Source organism: Microtus ochrogaster, unplaced genomic scaffold (assembly GCF_000317375.1).
Source record: "Microtus ochrogaster isolate Prairie Vole_2 unplaced genomic scaffold, MicOch1.0 UNK48, whole genome shotgun sequence".
In the NCBI taxonomy this organism is placed as follows: Eukaryota; Metazoa; Chordata; class Mammalia; order Rodentia; family Cricetidae; genus Microtus; species Microtus ochrogaster.
The window spans coordinates 1,207,269-1,232,215 of record NW_004949146.1 but is presented as its reverse complement, the minus strand read 5'-3'; the positions used below and the strand labels follow the sequence as shown (position 1 = coordinate 1,232,215).

At 48.6% G+C, this 24,947-nt stretch overlaps 1 protein-coding gene across 1 annotated transcript in view; it reads right to left on the bottom strand.

The window, feature by feature from the left end:
* Positions 1-405: 405 nt before the first annotated feature.
* The window catches only part of Itgb3 (integrin subunit beta 3), a 57,410-nt gene continuing 32,868 nt past the window's right edge, over positions 406-24,947 (bottom strand). The window contains exons 7-15 of the mRNA XM_005369410.2: positions 24,083-24,178; positions 23,238-23,327; positions 22,175-22,309; positions 19,853-20,282; positions 10,788-11,010; positions 9,651-9,751; positions 7,614-7,733; positions 3,762-3,928; positions 406-2,025 (exon numbers count right to left, since the gene is read on the bottom strand). Of these exons, the coding sequence (XP_005369467.1) occupies positions 1,960-2,025; positions 3,762-3,928; positions 7,614-7,733; positions 9,651-9,751; positions 10,788-11,010; positions 19,853-20,282; positions 22,175-22,309; positions 23,238-23,327; positions 24,083-24,178 (1,428 nt within the window). The 3' untranslated portion in view covers positions 406-1,959. The remainder of the gene's footprint in view (positions 2,026-3,761; positions 3,929-7,613; positions 7,734-9,650; positions 9,752-10,787; positions 11,011-19,852; positions 20,283-22,174; positions 22,310-23,237; positions 23,328-24,082; positions 24,179-24,947) is intronic.

The window sequence follows — 24,947 nt, the reverse complement described above, 5'->3', positions numbered from 1 at the left end:
ACAGAGTTTTCAGTGCTGGGACTCGAACCCAGGCCTTCTCATAAGCATTCTACCACTGAGCAGCATGCCAGTCCCCTTATACACACAGACTCTTGGCTGCACGCTTGATGCCATATTCAATCCCAGCATCTTAGGATGTTGATATAAAAGCTGGGAATATAACTCAGTTGGTAGTGGCCTCGCCTAGCATGTGTGAAGTCCCGGGTTCTATTCCCAGCACTGCATAAACCAGGCATGATAGCACATGCCTATAATTCTAGCACCTGAGAGGCAGAGGCAAAGGGAGATCAGAGTTCAAGTCATCCTTGGCTACATAGCAAGTTTAGGGCCATCCTGGGCTACATGAGACCCTGTCTTTCAAAAGAGTTAAAAGAAAATTGACAATTGAAATAGACCTTCCAAGTAGCTGGTCCAACCTCATCATTTTTCAAACAACAACAACAAAAAAAAAAAAAACTAAACTCCAGAGGGGGAAAAAAATGTGGCTTTCAACGTTTAAAAGATTTAGTTGCAGCCCTGAGGTCAGGACTCATCGAGATCACTGTTAATAGGTCTCTTTTCTTTAGGTGATGGGGCTCGGTTTTTATTGTTCTCCTTGAGAAAGGCCCAGTATGTCCACGTACCCATCCTCACATGTTTCCCGGAAGAGGGAACCCTTAGAGGCCCAGCAAGTGAGAGGCAGGTTACGAAGATGCCCCCAGGGAGTGCCTGTCGCCCACACAGTCTGTGTCTGCCATCATGAGATCACAGATATAATAATGCACATGCTCCTTTAGAGTGGTGAACCTCATCATAGTTTTGGGTGTCCCCAGAGAGAATCAAATAACATTGCACTTGTGCCTCTCGGATTAAAGGCTGAGATAAAATGAGGTCGTGCAACCCACAGGAGAACAGGCCACACATGCAGACCCGACTGGCCTGTCATTCCTCCCCAACACTTTGCTGGGCAGACTAATGGGAATAACTCTTTCACAAGACACCCAAGAGGTAGATAAAGACAGTCAGCCCCATGGATGGGTGTAGCACACAGAGGCAAGGGATTGAGGTGTGTGGAGGTTCCTGGGAAGAGGAGCAGAAGACCTGGGGAGTGGGGCTAGACCTCTCCCCTGAGGGGAAAGCGTTTGGTCATGAGCGATCTCCTCAGTGCATAGCAAAAGTCTGTAACAGAGAAAACGTGGAGTGGGAGGTAAGAGCCGCAACAATGACACTTCTACACAAATCCTGCCATTGTGAGCTTGGAGGTGCTGGCACGTCCCCAGGCCATGCATTACCCCTGAGTGGCCCTGCCATCTTCATGCCAAAGAGCCAGGTGATAAGGACTTTCCTTATGAGAGAGCCATGGCAGGGCTGAGGTGATGGCAAAAGACGCAGGCAACTCTTGAGGACTCGATTCTCCCCAAAGGCCGCCTCTGTCAGCCTGAGGGAGGGGAGGTGGGCAGAGGCGCAAATGACACAACTGGGCTTCAAAGCCAAGCAGTTCCTACCGTAACTGTTGACAGGGCCAAGAACCAGAAACTTACAAACGCAGTATAGAGCCAAGGCTTGGCATTGCTTCCTCTGGAACAAAACACCTCGGCCCTGCCCTTCTCGTCTGGGAGAAGGACCTGACATGGCAAGGGGGCTAGCCTCTCAGGTATTGAAGGGCACTGCTCAGCCTCCAGTTTCCCTCAAGCCAAGCAGAGAGAATCCCTTCAGGGGGGGATTCTGAGAGCAAAGGCTGTGGAGCTCTGCCTTTGGGGACACATGACAAGTCTTAAATTACACATTTCCCCACCCCCAACACACACATATCTATAAACACACACAGAGATACACTCCCACACAGTGACACTTTCCAGTCCATCCCGATCCATGCCCCAAATCCCACCCACAAATACTGTCCCCTGTAAACATGACGGCAGAGACTCCCACAACCCTGGCCTAGTCTGACAATGGTCTAAGGATGACCTCTTCTCGTAGTTAGGTGCCCCGGTAGGTGATATTGGTGAAGGTGGAGGTGGCCTCTTTAAACAGGGGGTTGTTTGCCTGCAAAGAGAACACAAGAGAAGCCCATGGTCAGTTCCTTGCACTTCCTCACTCACTCTCAGCCATTGAACTTCATCTGAGATTTTAGCCCAAGACCTCCTTCTCTAGAGCACACTGTCAGGGGCAGCTGGTGTCATATTTACACTTTTGCTTCGAGGACGGGACTGGACAGGAGATAAGGAGAGGCGAGATGGTGAGCTGCGAGCCTGCTGCTGCTTCTGAGGGCCTCTAATCCAGCCTGGAGCTCTTGGTGGTGTGTGCCCATTAGCTCTCGGCAGTCCCCAAACAATACGCCATTTTACCTAGTCTCTCCTATCTCTTCTTCTCTCCCTAGCCTGTCTTCTCCTCCACCGAGGTAGTGCCAGGCGATGTGAGCCAGAAAGAAAGATGTAGGGGTCAGAACGCAGAGCTTTGCTGGAATAATTCTTAACTTATTTGATCTCATCTCTTGAATCACTGGCTACCCGCTAACCCGTTGTGTACTCAGGAAAACAGAAGGCCTTCACTGGCTTTCCAAAATTACTTCCCAACAAAAAGTGATGAGTCCTCCCCACACCCAACAGTAGTTCAAGAAATTTGGAACACTCTTGGATCCCTTGGTGGTGCAAAATGTTCTACATAGCCATAGAAACATAGAACCATCTCTGTCTGCTTCTTGGGTCCAGTGGAGACAAAGTCTGGGGTCACCAGGAATAAAGTTTCTGCCTCACTCTGGACACTCTAGAGTCAAACAGTCACTTGGCAGGCCCAGGAAAAATAAAATGAGCAAAAGGAGAACGGACTAAAATTAAATACACAGATGGTTCTGAAATAACGCCCATTTGATAGGCTGGCAAGCCGGCAGAGCGGCGGTAAAGCGCTGGCTGCACACCGTGATGAGCCTAAGTTTGAGCCTCAGATCCCACAAGGAAAAGAGAACTGACTCCTGCAAGTTGTGCCCTGACCTCAGCACAAATGCATGGCGCGCATGCGCCCTCACACAAACTTTTTTTTTTTTTTTTTTTTTTTTTTGAGACAGGGTTTCTCTGTGGCTTTGGAGCACAAACTGTTTTTTAAGTCTCATTTTTTTAAGTCTCATTTGGTTAAAACGGGATAAACTGCATTCTGGGCTCCCCAGAGAAGCCCAATTCGGAAGGAGAGAGTGAAGGAAACCGATATCCTGCCACTACATCTAGGAGGTTGACCCCGAAAGGGATTCCTATAGTCACCTAATTCCTCCTGTGTCAGGCGAGCCCCTTCAATTCTCTGCCCTCAGCTTCCTTAACTATCGAATGGGATGGTAATACTGTCCATCAAAGGGGCTTTTACAGAGATAAAGCAAAGAAGGGTGTCCAAAGCATTTAGAACACTTCTTGGTGCACAGCCCTCAGTAAATGTTAGCTATTCTGTCGCTTTCTGTTCACGTTTAAACTTGGGACTCCCTCACAGCGATACAATGTGCTCTATGTCCGTGATGTGGATTTGTCCTGTCTCCCTCCGCTGGAGGGTAAGCATCGCCTCTCATCACAGTTGCCTACGTGTGCAGACAGTGATCACGATGTGGTCATTGTACAGCAGAGGACTCCATGAAGTATAAAGACAAAAGGACAGTCAAACTGTCTCCCGAGACCTAGAACAGAGGACAGCCAGGGAACAGCTGTCGGGGCCGACTCCGACCACTGTGAGCTTCTGCTGCCTCAACCTCACTTCTTGAACCAAAGACTTAAGAAAACACGAAGCCCAGCACAGCTTCTTACTGTGTCCCATTTTGCCCTGGCTCGTTCTTCCTCGAATTTAGCAAATTCCTTCCGGTCGTGGATGGTGATGAGTAGCTTCCAGATGAGCAGCGTGGCAAGACCGATGAGCAGGATGGCTCCCATCACTGAGAGAAGAACCACCAGGATGTCAGGACCCTTGGGGCACTCTGGGAGGCAGAGGCAGAGAGCAGGAGTCACCAAACATGGCTGGAAATGAGGTCTTGACAGATGAGCAAAGGACCGGAAACAGGACAATCAGAACAGTAATTTCATCACTTTCTAAAAGGGGACAATCTTCCGGACAGCAACAGTCTGACCTGAGTGGTCTAGATCGGGGTTCTCAGGCTGACTCGCAGCCATTCGGTGTAGGGTCACCCAAGCGTACACTCTAGAACTTAGAGGAGAGATGGCTCAGAAGCTAAAAGCACTTGTTACTATTTCAGATTAATATTCTATTCCAGATTAAGTTCCCAGCACCCACATGGTGGCCAAGAATCACCTGGCATTCTCTTCTGACCGCCACTGGTGCCCAGGCATGCATACAGCGCCTCTACATACAAGCAGACTACTCACTCAGACACATAAATCTCAAAACCAGTGTTTTGTTTTTTTTAAAATTGATTTGGGGGTGACTAATCACAGTGTTTCCATAAAGCTTTGACCTCTATCCAAAGCACAACAAACACACACACACACACACACACACACACACACACACGCACACGCACACCTGCCAATACTAGAACTCACATCCCTACAGAGCAGCCACCGGCTAGAGGCCAGAGCAGCTAGCCCTTCCTTTTATATTCAGAACATTTGTTTTCTACTTACCAAAGTCCTCATCTCTTTCCGCTTTCTTCCCTAAACACAGGCAAAGTGTGATTTGTCCTTGGATCTGTGCCACTGGGCACTCTGGAGCCAGGAATGCCTGGGTTTGAATGCTGGCTTTAATGCTCACTTTGCTTATCTGACCTTCAATAAATTTACTTTTTTGGGTGTCTGTTTCCTGTTTCTCCATCTTTCAAATGGAACAACTATTCACACTCATTCAAGAGCTTGTGACGAGCTGTGACTAAGCTAAATAGATTTAAAGAGCTCACACTAGTGCCTGGCCCAAAATGAACTCCCCCATAAACACTAGCTGCCCTTGTCCCTGGTGACGCTCGCATACCGAGCCTGTTCGCTTACTGTCCCATCGGCAATTGTGTCTCTTGCCCTGGTCCAGATATTTACGTCCCTGAGAGCTATAAATTTGGTGGCCTTCTCAGCATCTTTAGAGATCAGTATACCTGCCAGCCAGGACAATATTTACTCATCTTAACCCTATTGGAAGCTGGCTTCTTTGTTCAACCCCAAAGTCAACAACCAAAGCAGACAAGCTATGTCATTCCTTCATGGGTCAGCTGATTGTATCTTGTAGAGCTCAGCTTCCCATAAGCCTCAGGTGTCCAACAAGTAATCTCATACTGGCAACCTCCAGTGTTATGAAACCAGGTGTTTGTATATATGGGTGTTGATGAGTCTGGGAAGGAAGTCACGCCCACTTTCCCCGCTGTCTCCCACCTTCTTCTCTAAACAGACACCCTAGCTCACCACACACTGCACAAAAACAACCGCCACCACAAACCACTCTGGCCATTTCCCTACCCAGCAAATTACAACCTATCTATAATTAAGGGGCTCCTGGAGAGAGTTGAGGTTCCAGGGTCCAAATTACCAGGGGCAAAGGGTCCCAGTTCTTCTGGGAAAAGCAACCGTGAATTCTTTGAAAGCTTGGGCTAGGGCTGACCCTCAAACCTCAAAGTGAAATTTTACACGGTAGTCTCAGAAACACAGGTAGAAGCCTAAAGAAAAACAGCCTGTCCCCACCAGGGATGGAAGGCAGGAGACAATAAGGACCAAGTGCCTCTGGAGGCCCCTCATAAGCACAGCAGGGGACCCACAGTGGTCCACACACTGCCTCAAAGGAAGGGTTGGTAGATTTAGTAAACAAAAGTATAGGAAGTCCAGGTCAATTTGACTTCCGATAAACAAGTTACTATTTTAATGTGTGTGGACTAAATATTGCATGGAACACGCCGTGTTTTTTCTGGCAGCCCTATTAGAGAGTGAAAAGGATCCAGTTCGGAGGCCCGGCCCATGTGGCTGAGTCCATTTGGAGATATTCTTTACTGCCCTGCAGTGACTCAGCCCTTCAAAGAAAACATCTGCAAGACCATGGGATGGTGAAGGCAGCGAGAATAATATCTTTCCACACTCAGGACTCCAGCTACCCATGCTGCTCCAAGCTAGAACATCTGGAAAGAGCGGGAAAGAGAATAATATCTTTCCACACTCAGGACCCCAGCTGCCCATGCTGCTCCAAGCCAGAACATCTGGAAAGAGCGGGAAAGAGAATAATATCTTTCTACACTCAGGACCCCAGCTGCCCATGCTGCTCTAAGATGGAACATCTGGAAATAGCAGGGAGTTGGGTCAAATCAGAGGCAGAGGCAGAAGCATGGAAATGTTGGCCCTGGTTGAGAGTGTGACTTCGAAATACAGCATCTGCGTGAGGGTCTCAGTTCTACTACCAGCACCACCAAGTCCAAGAGCAGTGTAGGTCACTGGACCTGGGATCCCATTCCCACTGTGAAGAAATGGATGTACTATCGGAGAATATACCAAGTGATCCTCCAGGGTTGTGACCATCCCAGATGATCATCACCTTTGCTCCCCTTAGCTAGAGTAGATGCCAGTCTCTAAATCCCAAGCCAGACGACTTGGGGAAGTTATTCGATAGGAGCACCAACAAAGATGGCGTGACAAAAAGACAAAGTGATAGGAGAGCCCAAAGCAAAGACCTAATGCCCTCCGTAACACAGAGGGATGCAGGTACAACTAGGGTAAGGATGGCGAGAATCTACGTGGTGAGAAGGAAGCCGTGGTCACCCCTAATGTGTACACTTCATCCCACAGAATAACACAGCCCTGTACTGTAAGGTCCTAGAACTTAAGTTCCAAACTCCTTGACATCAACACCTGGAAAAAAAAAACCCAGGCTGTATATTGCTCTTAGAGATATCCATATTCACTTCCTTCCTCTCCTTATTTTTGTCTCCTCAATTAACAAGTCACCTTATTTTTTTTAAGATTTATTTTTAGTCAGGCAGTGGTGGCGCACACCTTTAATCCCAGCACTCATGAGGCAGAGGCAGGCCAATCTCAGAGATGAGGCCAGCTTGATCTACAGAACAAGTTCCAGGATGGCCAGAACTACACAGAGAAATCCTGCCTCCATAAAGGAAAAAAAAATCATTTATAATTGTGTGTATGTGTTTGTGTCTGTGTCAGAGGATGTGAGTGAGAGTCATCACCTGCAGGCCAGCAGAAGGGTGTGCAATCTCCTTGAGCTGGAGTTACAGGTGATTGTGAACCAAGCTCAGTTTCTCCGTGTGAGCATCAAGTGCTCTCAACCATGCGAGCCATCCCTCCAGCCCCAGTGAGTCCCTTTCTTACTAATTCTTCATGACATGACCCCTCACCTTTTTGGCCTGTTTTGTTTGAAAGGGTTACTATAGAAAATCCTGCCTAACAAGGTAGTCTCTTTCCCCCAGGGCCAGGGCCTCAGGGCTCACTTACCTGGCTCTTTGACCACATACAGGATGGCCCTTCGCTGGTCTCTTTCCCCCAGGGCCAGGGCCTCAGGGCTCACTTACCTGGCTCTTTGACCACATACAGGATGGCCCTTCGCTGGTCTCTTTCCCCCAGGGCCAGGGCCTCAGGGCTCACTTACCTGGCTCTTTGACCACATACAGGATGGCCCTTCGCTGGTCTCTTTCCCCCAGGGCCAGGGCCTCAGGGCTCACTTACCTGGCTCTTTGACCACATACAGGATGGCCCTTCCGCTGGTGTCTTCATAGTACTGGAATCTGACAACACAGTCATTCTCGTTCTTGTAGGTACAGTTCACGGCGTTTTTGCCAGTATCGGCTGACAGACGGAAGGGAGCACATGGAGAATGAGAAACAAGTCACGTCCCAGAGAAGAGCTTTTCCCAAACCCAGGTCATAGGACGTCTGGAAAGTACGTGACAGGAAACTCTCCGACGCTGGGCAAGATGCCCAGGATGGAGATCACGCCTGGCAATTGGCACTGACTCTCCTGTGGTGATGAATTTGGTTTTTCGCGGGCCCTTTTTGGCTCTTATTCTTTCCTCTGAATGGGGGCATGTGATAACAGTCTATAAAGTCAGTCCATTCTGATCTAGAGCCTGTCCCTAGCACCTAGAATCTGTGACCTGCCCTCATCATCTTCATCTATGAAAGGAAACCGGTGCCCCCACCTTACATGAGAATTAGGCAGCATCGAATAGTCGCACACACAGTGGGCATCCCCTCCCCTCCAGGTTCCTCTGCCTTCCCATTGCTAATTCATTTCTGTTCTAATCTGCTGTGCCTCTCACAGCCATCCCCCATCCCTGACTCCCATCAGACTTTGCAGGCTTCCGCCTTCTCATTCTGGAACCTGCGAGTCCCTGCTAGACGCTGTGGATTCCTCTCCACTAATAGACTTTGCCATATACTGATGCCTGCAGATGGGCTAAACCCACAAGGACAGCATCAGAGAACCATCGCTTAGCTATGGGACAAGCCGAGACGGGAAAGAGTAGCTACCTATGATATGTTCACAACTATTTTATGTCATTTAACTCTCCCTGTAGGTGGGGAGCCACCGCTTTTCTTTCACAGATGAAGAAAAAGAGACTCAGTGAGTCAGATAAATACCCTTTCCCCAGATCTAATCACAGCAAGTCTAGTGTGGAAAATTCCACTTCCTCAACCCCTAAACGCCCACCTCACGGTAGCCCCTTTCTGCTATCAGTCACAGGTCCAGAGACCTGATTCTCTTATAACCCCCACACCGGAAGCTGTCTTCCGGCAGCTCTCACGTGAAGAGGTACTTCCTGTCTGCATGGGCAATTGCTGTCTGTGCAGAGATTGTCAATTCCTGGGCACTACCTGGTCCCCCAAAACTCAGATAACGTAAGAGATATATTGGAAGCAGCGAAAATCATCTTTAAAGACAGCATGAAGTTCAGGACAGAATAACTTTAAGAAAGGATTTTGCTCCCCCTGTTTATACTTCTATCTTATTTCAGGGTGGTGGGGGCTCCAGAAAGTCAAAAGGGTTTTAGGAGAGCAGTCATGATTATGTATCTACAATGCTGAAGGTTTCTCTCCAAACCAACAAGCTGTAAGCAAAAGCCTGGGAATTATTTAACACTGTTAGTAGATTTTGGGTTGTATTTTATATATATGGGTATTTTGCCTGCATATGTTTGTGCACCATATCTATGTGTATCTACAGAGGCTAGAACGGGGCATTGAATCCTCTGGAACTAGAGTTTCAGGTGTTTGTGAGCCACCGTGTGGGTGCTGGAAACTGAGCCCAGGTCTTCTGCAAGCTGCTCTAAACACTCCCAGGATTACAGGTGTATGTATAACACCAGGCCCAGTGTTATTCACCTTCTAAGCTAGGGGTGACAGTCACAGGCCCACACCTTGATTTCTTCGTCTATAAAATCTAGTGTATCACCCTCCTCTCCTTTAAGGGTAAATTCAAAATCATCTGACTTGTACTTCCTTTACAAGTGAGGCACAGGCTCTTGCTGAGTCTGGGACCACAGGAAGCAGAAGGTGTGAGCTGCTGAACACATTTGCAAGGATGAAGGAGACTCTCAGGAAGCCAGCCTTCACCATGTGCCTACTGCACATCAGGCCTGCACAGCATTCCTTGGGGTGGGAACTACTCTTCCACTTCAAAGCAGGAAGCCGGCAGGTTCTGAGGTGGAGATGGAACTATACACAGCCAGGATGTGTGAGACCCCCTAAGACCTGCTGGACTCACTCAGTTCTGTCACAGGCTCAATGTCATCGCGGCAGTACCGGCTGCAGGTGTTTTCTTCATGGAGGGTTCCCCGATTGAACTTCTTACATTCCACACACTCCCTAGAGGAGAGAGTACACAGCAGCTAAAGCAAAGGGGGAACAGCCCTAAGTGTACCACATCCCTGGAAAGTACCATGGAGCTCAGTAATGAAGCCCTCCTCACCCGCAGATAGGACCCGGCCAACCCACCCTGGATCTGAGGCAGAGCCTCGCTATAGAGCCTAATCTGGTCTTGAACTTGATCCCCTTGCCTCAGCTCCTGACTGCTGGGATTATAGGATCAAATAGGCTTCATGGAGCTACAAGGGCTATGGTGGCGATGGTGGTGATGGTGGTGGTGGTGATGGTGGTGCTGATGGTGGTGATGGTGATGGCAGTGGTAGTGATGGTAGTGGTGGTTATGGTGATGGTGGTGGTGGTGGTGGTGGTGGTAGTGGTGTTTTCTCATCACTTCTGGGAGGTTTAAGGTCAGAACTAGTCATGTGATTTATGAGTCCACTGAAAAATTATAGTTCTGTTCAAACACAGCTAAGAATTTCAAGGCAGTGAAAACCAAGTGTTTAGCCCAGCATGAGGCTCTTTTTTCTAAGCACTGAGCCTACCACAGCCAAAGTGTTTAACTGTGAACCCGACAATGGCAGAACCACAAACTTGGGCTTCCTCTAACTTCCAAACAGGGCAATTCTATAGTGGCAAAATGCCCATTTCACCTGACACCCACCATAACGCCAGCCCCTGCACCTCCCATAGGGATCAAAACATTGCATAGGAATGTTGAGAGAATTTCCTGTTTGCTTCCCCTCCCAATGCAGAGGGCTTCGTGGTGCCACTCTGGAAGAGAGGGCTTGCTGCAATTGCTACCATTCTGGTCCCTGCACAGCTGGTGCCACCTCCAGCCTTCCCAAAGAAAAAAAGAAAGTAGTCATTTGGCCGGAGCAAACCATTCTCCAAGCCAGATCCTTGGGAGCTGGGAACTCTGGGGAGGAGGCGGGGGCTCTTAGTTCCTCCCAGCCTCCCTGCCCCTCTCCCTTCTCCCAGCCTCCCTGCCCCTCTCCCTTCTCCCAGCCTCCCTGCTCTCTCCAGACTGTTCACTCACTTCTTAAACGAGCAGGCATCTGGGCAAGTGGGACACTTCTCACAGGTGTCCCCGTAGGAGCCTGGCTGGACACAGACACAGCTGCCACATTCACAGTTGCCGCGGCCGCTGCACAGCAGCCCATTGCTGGACATGCAGGTGTCGGTGCGGGTTGTGCAGTTGCAGTAGAAGCCAGTCCAGTCGGAGTCACACACGCAGTCCCCACAGTTGCACTGGCCATGGCCTACAAACAGAGCGCAGGACAGCAGACCAGCTGGTGAGAAGCCAGTCCCATGACAACAGCCTACTGTCACCCCGTTCCTTCAGCCAGACTAACAGTGATCCTGCAGGTAAGTGGAAGGACCGGCTCATTGCCAGCAAAGCTCCACCCAGCAGACACAGAGAACAAGGTAGGCACCCCAAGGAAGAAGACCTGGAAAGCAGAGGAATATTCAGATCTGTGTCTACCAGACTTCCTGTCTTTTTTTCTTGCCCTGTTCTGAATCCTTCTGCCTTCTCTGCCAGCATCAGTCTGAGAACTAAAGCCAGCTCTTTAACCCCAAGGGCTGGTCCGGCAAGAATCTATAGCCTGTGCGCACACAGAGCATCCGGGAACTTCGCCAGATGGTAATGAAGCTGGTGATGGTGCAAAGCTCCTCCAGGCCTTTCACGCGTCTCCATTGACCTGACAATGCTTCCTCTCCGATGCGGCTTGAAAGGCCAACCATCATTGTCAATGTCTTCTTCTCCCTGTTAAGTCAGACACCAACACAAGCTCTGATTTGAACAAGCTAACCCCTCCCTCGGCAAAATAATGGACCGACCAACAAGCTCCAGTACTGTGTTTCTCAGAGCAGCTGACTGTCATCTTGCAAGGTGAGAAGCAAGGCTCTGAAGGAGAACACACGGGATGAGAAAGTGCTCTGTAGTGAGCACGGAGGGATGGAGAAACCCTGCACAGACTTGTGCCGATGCTGGGAAGGGAAGGCACACACAGCACTCCTGGGTATGCAGGGAGAAGGATAGGGTCCCCAAGGCCAGACAGGCACTGGGAGCCTACAGTCAGCCAGCAGAGCCAAGGAAGCAGAGAACAAATAGAACCTGTCTTATAGCCTGCTGAGAGCCAGGACTGCTAAATAAATCTCAGGAGAGAAGGCGGCAGAAAACGAGAAAAGCTGAATGAAAAGAGATTTTCCAGAGGTAGACAACCAGAAACTGGTTAGCGGTGACCACACATAGCCCAGAGGCCTCCACCAAACTGCTGATCAATTATTGTCTCTGCCTCTCCACACCAAAGCTGCAAAAACATTTGCCATAATTAATTTCTGAAGTTGCAGGTCTGGTTCATGAGCATCCAACCTCACCGGCACATCCTTTCTCTCATAACCATTCCTCCATATGCCTGTGTTTCGATCTAGTGGGTGATGCTAATTTGAGAGATTCTGGAGACCTGACAGGTGGGGCCTCACTATCTTCTAGTCACTGGGTCCTTGTAGGGCATAACTGATATATCCCTGACCAATTCCTGGCTTGCTCTCTCCGCTTCCAGGTTGGCCATGAAGTGAGCAGCAGAGGAGACAGCTGTTACGCTGTCATGCCTAAAGCATTGGGGACCAAACAAACATAGACTGAACCCACTGGAACCATTAGCCAAAATAACTCTTTCCTCCTTCATTTCTTTTGGGTATTTTATAACAGCAACGTAAACAATTAATACATCCTGCTGCCCTAGGTCAGCAGTTCTCAACCCTTGGGTTGCAACCCCTTAGGGGTTGTGTATCAGATATCCTGCATATCAAATATTTATGATATGATTCATAGCAAAATTACAGTTATGAAGTAGCAATGAAATAATTTTATAGTTGGGAGTCACCACAACACGGGGAACTAGCTGTATTTATTAAAGGGCCACAGCACTAGGAAGATTGAAAGTACTACCCTGTGTAGCTGAGAGCACAGTAGATCAGCTTTGGAAGCCATCTAGAGAACTGTATTACTCCCCAAAACCAAGGAACTGAATATTCCCAGTGGAAGTTGTGCTACCAGTACTCACAGTGATGACAATAATGTCCATGGGCATTTGCTGAGCATTCAACATGTGCTAAACACATGTCATATGCCATTATCCTATTGTCCAGTTACCCTATTCATTCTTACAATCCCACTGTGTCAGAAGGTCACGGAACTGGCTTCAGGCCACAGCTGATACACAGCAGAGTCAGGGCTCAGCCTTGAGTGACCACACATCAGTCAACACCCTGGACCATTCCCTTCTTTGCACTGTTTCTATGGTCTCCTGTTTCCGTTCATATTGTTCTTTCTACCTTTAACTCGGTGTCTTTTCAAATCCCTCTCTGCAGTTAAGAGCACTGCCTGCTCTTGCAAAGGTCCTGAGTTCAAGTCCAGCAACCACATGGTGGCTCACAACCATCTGTAATGAGATCCGGTGCCCTCTTGAGGAAGAGACCTGGTCAGTCGTCCTCATCAACTTAGACCATGAAACTCAATATGAACAAGTTCAATAGAACCGCCATATATGGGCTGCCCATGCATGCTTCATCATTGCCAGGGCATAAATTTTATCTTTTTTTCTTCATTCATCCTTAAGGCCCAATTCAAGTGTTCCTTTCTCCCATTGACTTTTTCTGACCTCTTCAAGTTGAGTCAAGTGTCTTCTCGTGTTCTCCCAGCACACTGTGGCTGCTTCTATGTTGTGGTAGTGTGGATGTATCTGGCCCCCACACACTCATAGGGAAAGACACTATTAGGAGGCGTGGCCTTGCTGGAGGAGGCTGGATGATACACACCCTTAATCCAGACCTTGAGGCTGGAGGGCACACCTTTAATCCTGTGACAAGCAGGTCCTAATTTAGAAGGCGATTGCTTGATTCTCTTGAAATTAAAATAACTCAGTGCCATTCTGCTGGGTGGTCAGGATAGGTGAATGTACTTCTTCTCCTTCTATTGTAACTATGAGGTCACCTGGGGAAGGTGTGTCTCCAGCAAATGTGACCTAGAGCACTTTCCCTACCTAGACAACAGAACGCTAATGATTTGATGTCTCAGAGTGATAAAGCCATTGATGGTGTGTCCTGTTAATAAAGAGGAGTTTCAAAGTTGGAAGTTAACACTACCAAAAGTGACCCATTCTCTAGAGCTCTGCATCAGGAAGAACTGGACAGATAATAAAAAGATAACTGTTAATCAGAGGAAAGGCGAGGAACAAATAATGGTCTGGAAACCACACCAGTAGCTCCAAGAAGGCGGGGAGGGGGGTTGTCATTGGGCCCGCTGTCTTTTGGGCACTATGGGTCCCTCTGCTGATGGCTCTGGCAATGTCCTCCCATAAACACATCACCATTCAAGATGCAAACATGTAACTAAGACTCAGCCACATCACTTGCTTAAAAGAAATATTTCTTAGAACAGGTAGACCAGTTGTGGTGAGCCTGTAGGATATGCTAAAGAAACGAGGTCAAGGCCAGACAAAGCTATACGCTGGGGTTAGAGCAGTAGATGCTCTTCCAAGACTGGAGTGGGAGTTCCAGCACCCACAGGTTAGCTACCAAGTGTCTGTAACTCCAATCCTAGGGGGATGCAATGCCCTCCTCTGGCCGCCAAAGGCATTGCATGCACATGTACAGACACACATATATTTTTAAAAGATGGGACTAGAGAAATAGCTCAGCAGTTAAGAGCACTGGCTGCTGTCCCAGAAAACACGGGTTCAATTCCCAGCCCCAACATGGCAGCTCACAACTGTCTGTAACTCCAGTTCCAAGTGATTCGACACCATTACACAGACACACATGCGGGCAAAACACCAATGCCCATGAAATAAAAATAAATCATTTTTAAAAAATAAAAAAAAGCTGGGTGGTAGTGACTCATGCCTTTGATCCCAGCACTCAGGGGCAGAGGCAGGCGGGTCTCTGTGAGTTCCAGGCACATCTGGTCTACAGAGCAAGTTCTAGGACAGCCAAGGCTACACAAACCATGTCTTGAAATACCTAAATAAATGTTTTAAATTAAGAACAAAAGATAGGGCCAGAAGCAGGCTGCCCAGGGATATCTAGAGACTTCAGGGGTGGGTGCTGGAGGAAAGCTTGGAGCCATAAATACTTTGTTTTAGGCTGGGTTCTCTAGAGGCATGGTTATGGCTAGGCTCTTCTTTACTGGGGAGAAGGACAGGAGGGAGGGAGGAAGCAGTCAAATGCCAGCTAGGCTTGGGAAATGGTAAAGTGCTTGCCACAGAAGCAAGAGGAACTAAGCTCTATGCCCAGCACCCATGTAAAAAGCCGGTGTGCAGAGACATACTTATAGACCCAGCACAGGAAGGCGGAGGCAGGAAGAGGCCTGGAGCCCGCTCACACTCCAGGTCCCAGCGGGAGACCCCATCTCAATAAGCAAGGTAGACAATTCTTGAAGAATGACACTCAGGGTGATCTTGTGACTTCCACACATGCACGTGTGCATGCACATGCTTGCACACACACACACACACACACACACACACACACACACACACACACACAGCAGCTATGTGGTCTAGAACAGAAACTCCCTTCAGCCTGAATCTGTGGAGATTCAGTGGAATTATGAATGGCACCACAGAGCTAGGACTACTTTGAGGAAAAGGAAGTGCCCTGGTAGAACCTTCCTTCACCAGTCCTTGGTCAGCTTCTGAAGGCAAGGCTACTCCTGTCAGCGCCAAAGAAAGGCAGCTGTGAACTGTAATCAGTCAGCCCTCCAGACAGCAGCTGGGGGTGGGTATGCCAGACAGCAGAATGGACCCCACGGTGCCCACTATGCCTTGGCTTTAGCTACGATGCCTGGATGGGGAAAGAAGGATGCCACAGAGGCCTGGCAGCACTCAGAAGAGGCCTCAGCCCACAGTGTTCCCTTTGTGAAGCAAAACAAAGTGAGCTTTGACAGGATGACCTGCTGGGCCAGTGATAATGGGAATGGAAGTGGGGAGCCGGAGCCAGCAGGCTGACCCCGAGACCTGGCAGAGGCCGCCCTTAAAGGAAACCACAGTGTAGTAATGTCACAGTGTTGGCCCCTCTCCAGTCAAAGTGGGCCCTAGGCTGGGTTCACAGGAAAGCCAAAAGAGGGAGCAAGAAATGGGAGAGGAAGGGGAGGGAGGAGGGTTCCAACCAGAGGGTGTGTGATTACTCTCCCTGCCAAGCCAGACTTCCAGACCGACTCCACTCCTTTCCTACGTGAACCAGCCTTCCTTTGAGCTCCGTCAGACATCACCACCTCCATGAACCTGCAAAGGTCTCCCCTATCCATGAGTCTCTCTGGGGACTCTGCGGACATCTCCAGGTTCTAGCAGGCTGAGACTGCTTATGTGTAGGACACTTCCATCTATTATCAAACAGGAAAGTTGTCTGTTGACACCTGGTCCTCGCGTGTGGCTAGAGCACAGGGCCGAGCCCACGGAGGAAGCCTATCTGTGTGTAACGGGGGCGGGGAAGAACCTGAGGAGGAGGGTGCCTGTCCTATCTCCCTGCTGTCTGTGGTAGGGGTTAGAGACTCCTGCAACCTCAAACACCAAGCCTGAAGTAGGGAGGAGTCAGTCAGGGCCACCTGCCGTGCTCAGAGCTCACGTGCTAGTAAAAGAGCAGGCACTCCTGTCCTATGGTCCCCACAAGGCAGGCCTCAGAGAAGAGGGACACCGATGAGCTGGAACCATGCATAACCCCTTGTTCACCCGTGTGAACCAAATGTCAGCATGATGCCAAGTACTCCACAGGCACGTGCCTCTGGGAATGTGATAACAGTGTCACAAGAGGAAGACGTGAGGCTAGGTGGGCACCAGACACCCTGGCAAGAAGCAGTAAAAAAATGTGTGCTGCCGCCAAATGAGTCCCCTTAGTGGATTAGAGTGAGCACACAGGACCAGAAATCTACACCTCAGAGAGTGGGAATTGCTGAGGCTTTAGGGTTGGGAGCCAAAACCAACACAAACTGGCTGGGATCCCTCCCACAGACCTCACACTAGACCGGAACCAATCAACCCTGGAGGAGTGAAGGGGCCCGGAGGCTCTTCTGTAGGCCTTTCCCAGCATTCCCAGCTTGCTCCTTTGGGTGAGTCTTTGGTGGTCTGAACATGGAAGAAATACTATCAGATGCTCAAATGAGCTGAAAGCCCTGATTCCCTAGTTCAAACGGCTCTCGTATGTGTGTTCTCATCAGGGCCCTGGTCTCTCTCCACTGCTGGAGTGAATAGTTATACTGCTTTCCCCCAACACTTGCTGGCGTGACTGAAGTAAACAATGTCACGGATCAGAAGAGGTATCATTTTTTATGTCTGTGGTGCATACGTTTTATGTTTTTAAAAGATTCTTTTACTTCTGCGTATGTTGGGCATGCACGTTTTGAGTGCAGGTGCCCTCGGAGGTCAGAGGCATTAGCTTCTCTGTGGCTGGAGTTGCAGGTGATTGTGAACCACCTGGAAACTGAACTCAGGTCATCTACAAGAATAGCACCTGCTCTTAACCACTGAGCTGTTTCTCCAGCCCCTTGGGGCCAGTTTGGTCATGGCATATTTGTCTTTTTGATTCAGCTCCTTTGTGGTGGTGTTGGTGGTGGTGGTGATGGTTGGGTGTTGGCTAACCACAAACTTGCTAAGTAGCTGAGGATGACCTTGACCTCCTGATTATAGTCTATATATAGCCTATAATGCTGGTATTTTAGATATTTGCCACCACGTTAAAGTGAACACCTGAGACAACTGAGCTCAGCCGGCTAAACCCCAATGCAAATGAAGCCTGTCTGGGTCTTAGATTATCACAGAAAACAAGTAGAGCCTCTCCGTTCAGTTGATCACACAGACTACCCAGAACCCAGCTCCAACCAACTTGAAAATGTCTGCAGTCTGTCTGTCCCAAACAGGGTTAAATCACAGCAACTATGGTCCAAGTCTGCAGTCTGTCCATCCCAGGGTTAAATCACAGCAACTGCGGTCCAACATAAACCTACCTCCAGAGCCTAAGAAGAAAGTTCAGACTGCCCATTGCCCTGAGAGCACTCAGATAAAGACCATACTCAAAGCGATTTGGCTTCTCCTGGTCAGAAAAGCACCTAGCAGTGGTCTCTGGGGCCAGTTTGAAGTTATCAATAGGCCTCAGAGGCGCACTAAGTTTTTCAATAAGGACAACTCGGACCCTTCAGCTTCAACATTAATAGTCCCCAGGCTGGAGAGATAGTTTGCATTGCACACATAAGGACCTGAGTTCACATCTCCAGCCCTCATGTTTTGGAAAATAAAGCTAGGCTCAGTGGCACATACATGTCTACATGTGTGTAGCCCCAACACTGGGAAGCAAAAACAGTTGAATCCCTGGAGCTCACTGACCAGCTAGACTAGCAAACTGGTCAGCTCCAGGGTCCATGGAAGAGCCTACCTCAAAAAACATGTGTCACGCCACCTCCTACGGAGTCTGTGTGATTTCTCACGTAGGCTGTGGCACAAGCTTCAAGGAAGAGTGCCCGCAGAGAAGGTGTGTGTGCTGTGCTTCCTGCACTGGAGCCCTTGCACTTTTGGCATTACCTGCTTATGTTCTAAGGAATACAGTCTGGTTTCTTCTGGAAGGGAAGACAGTATGTTTAAGTTTCCAGAGTCTACTGATGAGACACTGCCATATACAGGGAGTATATAATGCTAATGGAGGAACATGGGTTAACATTCAAGGCAAAAAGGTTTCCAAGTTTAATCTGGTGCTTAGTAAATAAAGAACAAAAGACAAACTTAATTAAGCAATTAAGACAGATTCAGCAAAGATGGGATAAGGATAGAAGAGAGAGATAAATGCCTGTGACGTCGAGATTGGTTTTGGGGAAGGATTGAAAAGGAGTTAGAAATGTGGAGAAGGAGAAGGAAAGAAGTTCTTCTGCATAGATGGCAGAAATATAAAAAGACTGTAGACTGTGTGACTGTTAACCACAACCGCTTGCCCTTAGCTCAAAATGCCATAAACTCATAGGCTAGATGAAGATTTATATCGAAACTAATGCCAAGCCAAGACTAGCATGACCAACTGACTCACACCAGGGACATCTGTCTGATAAAAATCTATCCTCTTGTATCTGATATAATGACTCTAAAAATAATCTGTACCACATGAAAAAAACAATACACGCAGTTCAGCAATCTTTCTGTACAAAGAATGAGCCTCACACCCAGTAAAGACACATTCAGATGCAATTCCTTTGAGTCTTGTGTCTGTCTGACATTCACTGACTTCTTACCCACCTATTTCTGAGACCCTGTCTTGTAGGTCCCAATGCCCCGGCTGAGCTGGTCCTTCCCAAACATGCAAAGTGATTGAGGAAGACACCAAATGCCCACCTCTGGTCTCTATACCCGTATACATACATGTGCACACACACACACACACACAATTTTAATCTTCTGGTAGGAAGTCTCTACTGTAACTGTCCAGTGGACTTTCTGCTATGTCAAAATGCTCAGTATCCCCATGGTCCAATATGATAGCCACTGGGCACACGTGGTTACTGACCAACTGGAAAACTGAATTTATGGTTTCTCTCTCAATTAGTTTAAATAGCTACATGTGGCTAGTGGATACCTTGGACAGCACAGGCCCAGAATATAAATACTAATAGTAATGAACAGATGATAGAACAGGGATAACATTTTGCACAACTATATCATTTTCCAAATACTGTTCTAAGTGCCCAGTATCTTGCATATATACCACTACTGTCTACTGGTGCTAGAAGGATAAATTCAAGTAAAATTATTATGAACTTTACGGCATATTCCAATATCATATTTTCCATCTGTGAACACTAACAGTTTATCATGAGGCTGATTTTTTTTTTTAATGAAAAATAAGTTGATCCTCCTGCCTACCTCATCTTAGCTTCCCTATGCCCCACGAACAAGGTTGGGAGGGTCTGGTTCCCTCCTCTGCTCATTTCTGGTTTTCTGCTCTGAGTGTAATGGATCCCCAGTTCCCTCGCCAACTTCAAGCCCGCCACATGGCCCCCACATGGCGCCTGGGGTGCGCATGCGCGCATGGCTGTTGAGCGCGCAGCTGTGCGCTCCCACTCACCAGAGCACATCTCCCCTTTGTAGCGGACACAGGAGAAGTCGTCGCACTCGCAGAACTTGCCCGTGATCTTGCCGAAGTCACTGCTGTGGCATACACACTGGCCGCAGAGGCACTCGCCCCGCTGGCTACAGACGGGTTGGCCCTCCTTGGCGCTGCACTCCTCCTGCTGAGAGGGCCGGTAGTCCTCCTCGGAGCACTCACACATGGATCCCAGCCAGCCCTGGTCACAGCGGCACACTCCACACTCAAAGGTCCCATTGCCATTGTTGCAGCGTGGGCTGAGGGGCTGGGCAGAGGCCTGACAGGCACAGTCACAGTCAAAAGTGACCTGAACGGTGAGGCTATCCTTAAAGCCCACAGGCTTGATGGTGAAAGACTGCTCCTTCTCCTGGGGGCAGCCGCGTACCTTGGCCTCGACGCTAAAGCTCACCTGGATGGAAAGATGACATTCAGACCTAAGTGGATCTGGGCACCACCCGCCCTAGAGAAACGTTGTGCTGCACCCTACCAAGGACAACAAAACTGGGTGCCAAATCCAACTGCAGTGGGGAGTTTCTTGACCTTAATTCTGTCAAAGGCTACATAGTAAAAGCTACACTGGCATCATAGTTACTACTGGGACCTATTTGATTGGACAGATGGTTACAGCCTAGCAATAAAAGGCTGGTTTTCTCCTGAGAAGTCAACCAGCTCAAGCAGGACAGGATCTGTGATGCCAACTAAGCCTGCTGGAGTATTATTATTACATATTAACAGCAGGACATGCAAAATGCTGCTTTGCACCATACCATGCCATAGAGTGGTCAGTCACAACCTGAGGGATTGCACCATAAAGTGTCATTGGAGGGTGTGAAGTGTGATCTGTGAACATGTATGCTTAGGAAATAAACATACAGAGCAATGGACCAAAAGACCTATTTTTCTTCATTCCTCTCTTCCATCCACCAGTGCCTTGGGGAGGGCAGAGGAGGACCAACAAACAAAGAAAACCAGGGGACCTAGAGAGATGGCTCAGCAAAGTAAGAACACTGGCTACCCTTCCAGAGGGCCTGGGTTCAAATCCACATGGTGGGTCACAACCATCTATAACTCCAGTTCCAAGGAATCAGACACACTCTTCCGGCCTCCACAGGCACCAGGCACCCACGTGATATCCAAATACACACATACATATACACACACACCGGCAAAATAACCATATACATAAACTTTTAAAAGAATAATAATCAAGAAAACCATGGAGGGAATAGAGGGTCAAGACGAACATTTGCACTCTTAAGTCCCAAGGTGGGTAGGTATTTTTGCCTGTTCTGCTTGCTATTTGTTGGATTGTTTTCATCAGCAAGAATAAAGCCTAGCACGCAGTCAGTGGTTGGCAAAAGTCTACAGATGATAGATTGCAGAGAAGAGAAAGGCATTACTCTGGGTGGGTAGATTAGAGATCATTTCACTTGCAATCAGATGTACAAGTGTGAACACAGCGTACCGAGATGAAGGTTTGATGTGGGATGTTCCTTTGTATGAATGAATATGTTTTATTACCATTGGTTATTAAAGAAGCTCTTTCAGCCAGTGGCTTAGTAGAGTAAAGCCAGGCAGGAAATCCAAAGAGATAGAGAAAGTAGGCGGAGTTGAAGAAATGCCACGTAGCTGCCAAAGGAGAAAGATGCTAGCTGCCAGCCAGAACCTTACCGGTAGGGCACACCCTTGGAACGATACACAGATTAATAGAAATGGGTTAATTTAAGATGTAAGAGTTAGCTAGAAACAAGCCTAAGTTATTGGCCAAACAATGTTGTAATTGATATAGTTTCTGTGTTATTATTCGGGTCTGGGCAGCCGGGAAACAACCTACAACATTTCTCAAAAACTGGTAGGAAGTAAACCTTAGGCAGCAGGCACTTCGAGAGGAAAGATTAAGAGCTCTCATAATCAAACTTCTAATCCTACAAAAGGTTGGGGTGTAGAGGGTATTCACCCGCCCATGACCTTGGGTTCTCCAGCCCCAATAGAGGCGGAGCTTCTTGTCTGCTGATATAACTCCTTTAAAAGAAAGAGGGGGGCAGGCTCTCCCTCTCTTGTGTGGTGGTCAGAGATCAGACTGCTGGTTTCATTGCCTCCCCTCCCCTCACCCCGGCAGAGCAGAAGCCCTTGGTGACTAACTACCTTGTTGTGTACCTCATGAGTGTTTTCTGATAAATCCCCGATAGCCATTTGAAAGGCTCCTGTGGATTCACCTATATTTGCCTACAATAAGGTACACACAGATTCTGGGGCCCCGGGTCACAGATTCAATATCAGCCCCTGCCTAGACCACCTCACCGTGTCTCCAATCTTGAGTCCCACACAAGACTTGAGGCCTGGGATGACCTCGTTGTTGAGGCAGGTGGCATTGAAGGACAGTGACAGCTCTTCAGGGAGGTCACGCACTTCCAGCTCCACTTTAGAGCGGATTTTCTGAGCAGAAAAGGACAAAAGAAAGTAAGGAAACAGACAAAAGCCAAGTCCATCCCACTCAAAGCCAACACAGTGGGCTGGGACTTGCCTGAGGCTGAGGTTTCTCTGCCAGTTGCTGCCCTATGGTCTCTGCTCAGTCGCCTCTTCTGGGTGTCATTAGGACCTGGCTATCCCTTATTCTGCCCCACAACTGACCCTGTACATCTAACCCACATCTGCCGTCCCCTCTACCTCTGTCCTGTTCCTCCCTGACCTTCCTTCCTGGCCCATTTTCTCTCCAAAAGATGCCACATTCCCAGAGTTGGCCATCCTCTACCTTGAGGAACACAAGAGGGAAACAGGAAGGTCGCGTGGGAGAAAGGCAGTCAGGGTTCCAAAGACCTTGGCTCTGTTAGAACATGGGCCTGTGCCTTTAGGCCTGAGCCCATAGCCCAGGTCAGTTCATACACTTCAGCTCTCTTTGGGACATAGTCCCAAAGCAGTTTGTACTGTGACTTTACAGCTCTCGGTGTCAGAGTACCTGGCTTCTCTACAGGCCGTGTTCAACTGAATCACATGATACGAAACTTCCTGCCACTCCTATAAAGCCAGACCACTCCTTTGACCTGGAAATTGGTCTGGGGAGAAAGGCTGTTTTTGAAGAGGCTCCCCTGCCTTCACCCTCATGCAAGTTCTCTCTCTTTCTCTCCCTCTCTCCTCTCGACCTCCCTCACTCTTAATCAAGTTCCTCTTCAAGCTTTCAAGGGAAGCCTCTCGTCCCCTTGTTTAGGCTTCCGTATTGTATTGTTTCCACCCCCTCCCTTCCACCTCCAGACCCAAGCACGGCCTCAAGGCCCATTCATTTTAAGAAATTTCATCGCTGAAGGGAATGTATCAGGTTTCCATTGCAGACTGACCACTGCGTCCCTCCTAAGGCCAACAGCCTTACCCCATAAGCATCCACAATGAGCTGGAGGACATTGCTGGAGTCATCAGACAGGATTCCCACTGTGGTCCCCGGGATAAGCTCGCTATAATTCTAGAAAGAAAGACAAAAACACCCATAGCTTGCTGAGGGAAAGTGGTCTCCTCAAAGTCCCCCTAGTCAGACTGGCAGTTGTTGTCGTTGGGGGCGGGGGAGACATCAAGACAGGGTTTCTCTGTGTAGCCCTAGCTGTCCTGGAATTCGCTCTCAAAACCAAGCTGGCCTTAAACTCAGAGATCTGCCTGCCTCTGCCTCCCAAGTGATGGGATTAAAGGTGTGCGCCGCCCTCTGCCAGACTGGCAGTCTTAAAATGAAGTTTGGAAGGCACTGTGGGATGTCTCACTTGTCACTACCAGAACAGATCTAGGCCAGGCGGTGGTGGCGCACGCCTTTAATCCCAGCACTTGGGAGGCAGAGGCAGGCGAATCTCTGTGAGTTCGAGACCAGCCTGGTCTACAAGAGCTAGTTCCAGGACAGGCTCCAAAACCACAGAGAAACCCTGTCTCGAAAAACCAAAAAAGAAAAAAAAAGAAGAACAGATCTAGCAGATTTTCCTGAGGAAAAAGTAGGAAACCTTTTTACGCCCCCTCCTCCCACTGAATTATCTCCCACCACCACCACAAACACCCTCTTCCTAGTAGGTTAGAGGTTGAAGGGGAAAGGTTACAGGGAGAACTATGTGAAGTACCCAGAGAATGGGTGTAGAAAGGATTTTCCTGGTCAGGTCCCTGGATACTGACAGCATGGGCTGGCCACCTGGGACAGGTCCATCTCTGGTGACAGGACAGAAGCCCCAGAGGCATGATTACCTGGTAGAGGTTGGCGACATTTTCAGTGACTGCGAAAATCAGGTTAATGTTTTTCTGGGATAGTTTCTCAGTCATGAGCCCCAGAGATGGATAATCCTGGAAAAGGGGGAAGAGGTGAAGGTTCATGCTTCCCTGGACGCTAAGCCTTTGAACTTGCCTTATCTGGGGTACAACCAGGGAAATGTATAACTTTAAGATTTTTATCCACTAATCAAAGTGAGGTATTGTGGTTTGGGTGTGGGTTTCATGTGTTGAAACTGTGAGATGCTGAAGGGTGAAGACAAACCCTCTACAGTATTTAGGGGTAGAGTGTCTGGGAAATAAACAGGGTTAGAGGTCATTGTGGTGAAGCCCCCAGAGTTGAATCCCCGCTAACTTTATAAGAGGAAAACAATGAAACAGAAACCCATACACACGCTCCCTGACCTCTGCTTCATGCCGGCCTGAGTCTTGGGACTCAGCCAAAAAAGATGATGACCAGATGTGGTCACTCAAACTCGCCAAGTTCTAAGAACAAAACTAAAGTTCTTTTCTGGCTTACTGTGTCTGTGCTATTGTATTGTTAGCAACAGAAACCGGAACACGAGATGAGTGAGAAGGACAAAGCAAGGCAAACTTAGCTGTGAGCCCTGGGCTGGTGGTGTTCTGAAACCAAGCTCCTTCCTTCCCACTCAGATTCCAGCCAGCCCCATGAGTTAGGACCCACTGCTATGAGCTCTGGGCAAATGGTCTAGCCTCGCTCTATCAATCCTATTATAGAGCTCTGGGCAAATGGTCTAGCCTCACTCTATTGATTCTGTTGTAGAGCTCTAGGCAATGGTCTAGCCTCGCTCTATTGATCCTGCTTTAAAGCTCTAGGCAATGG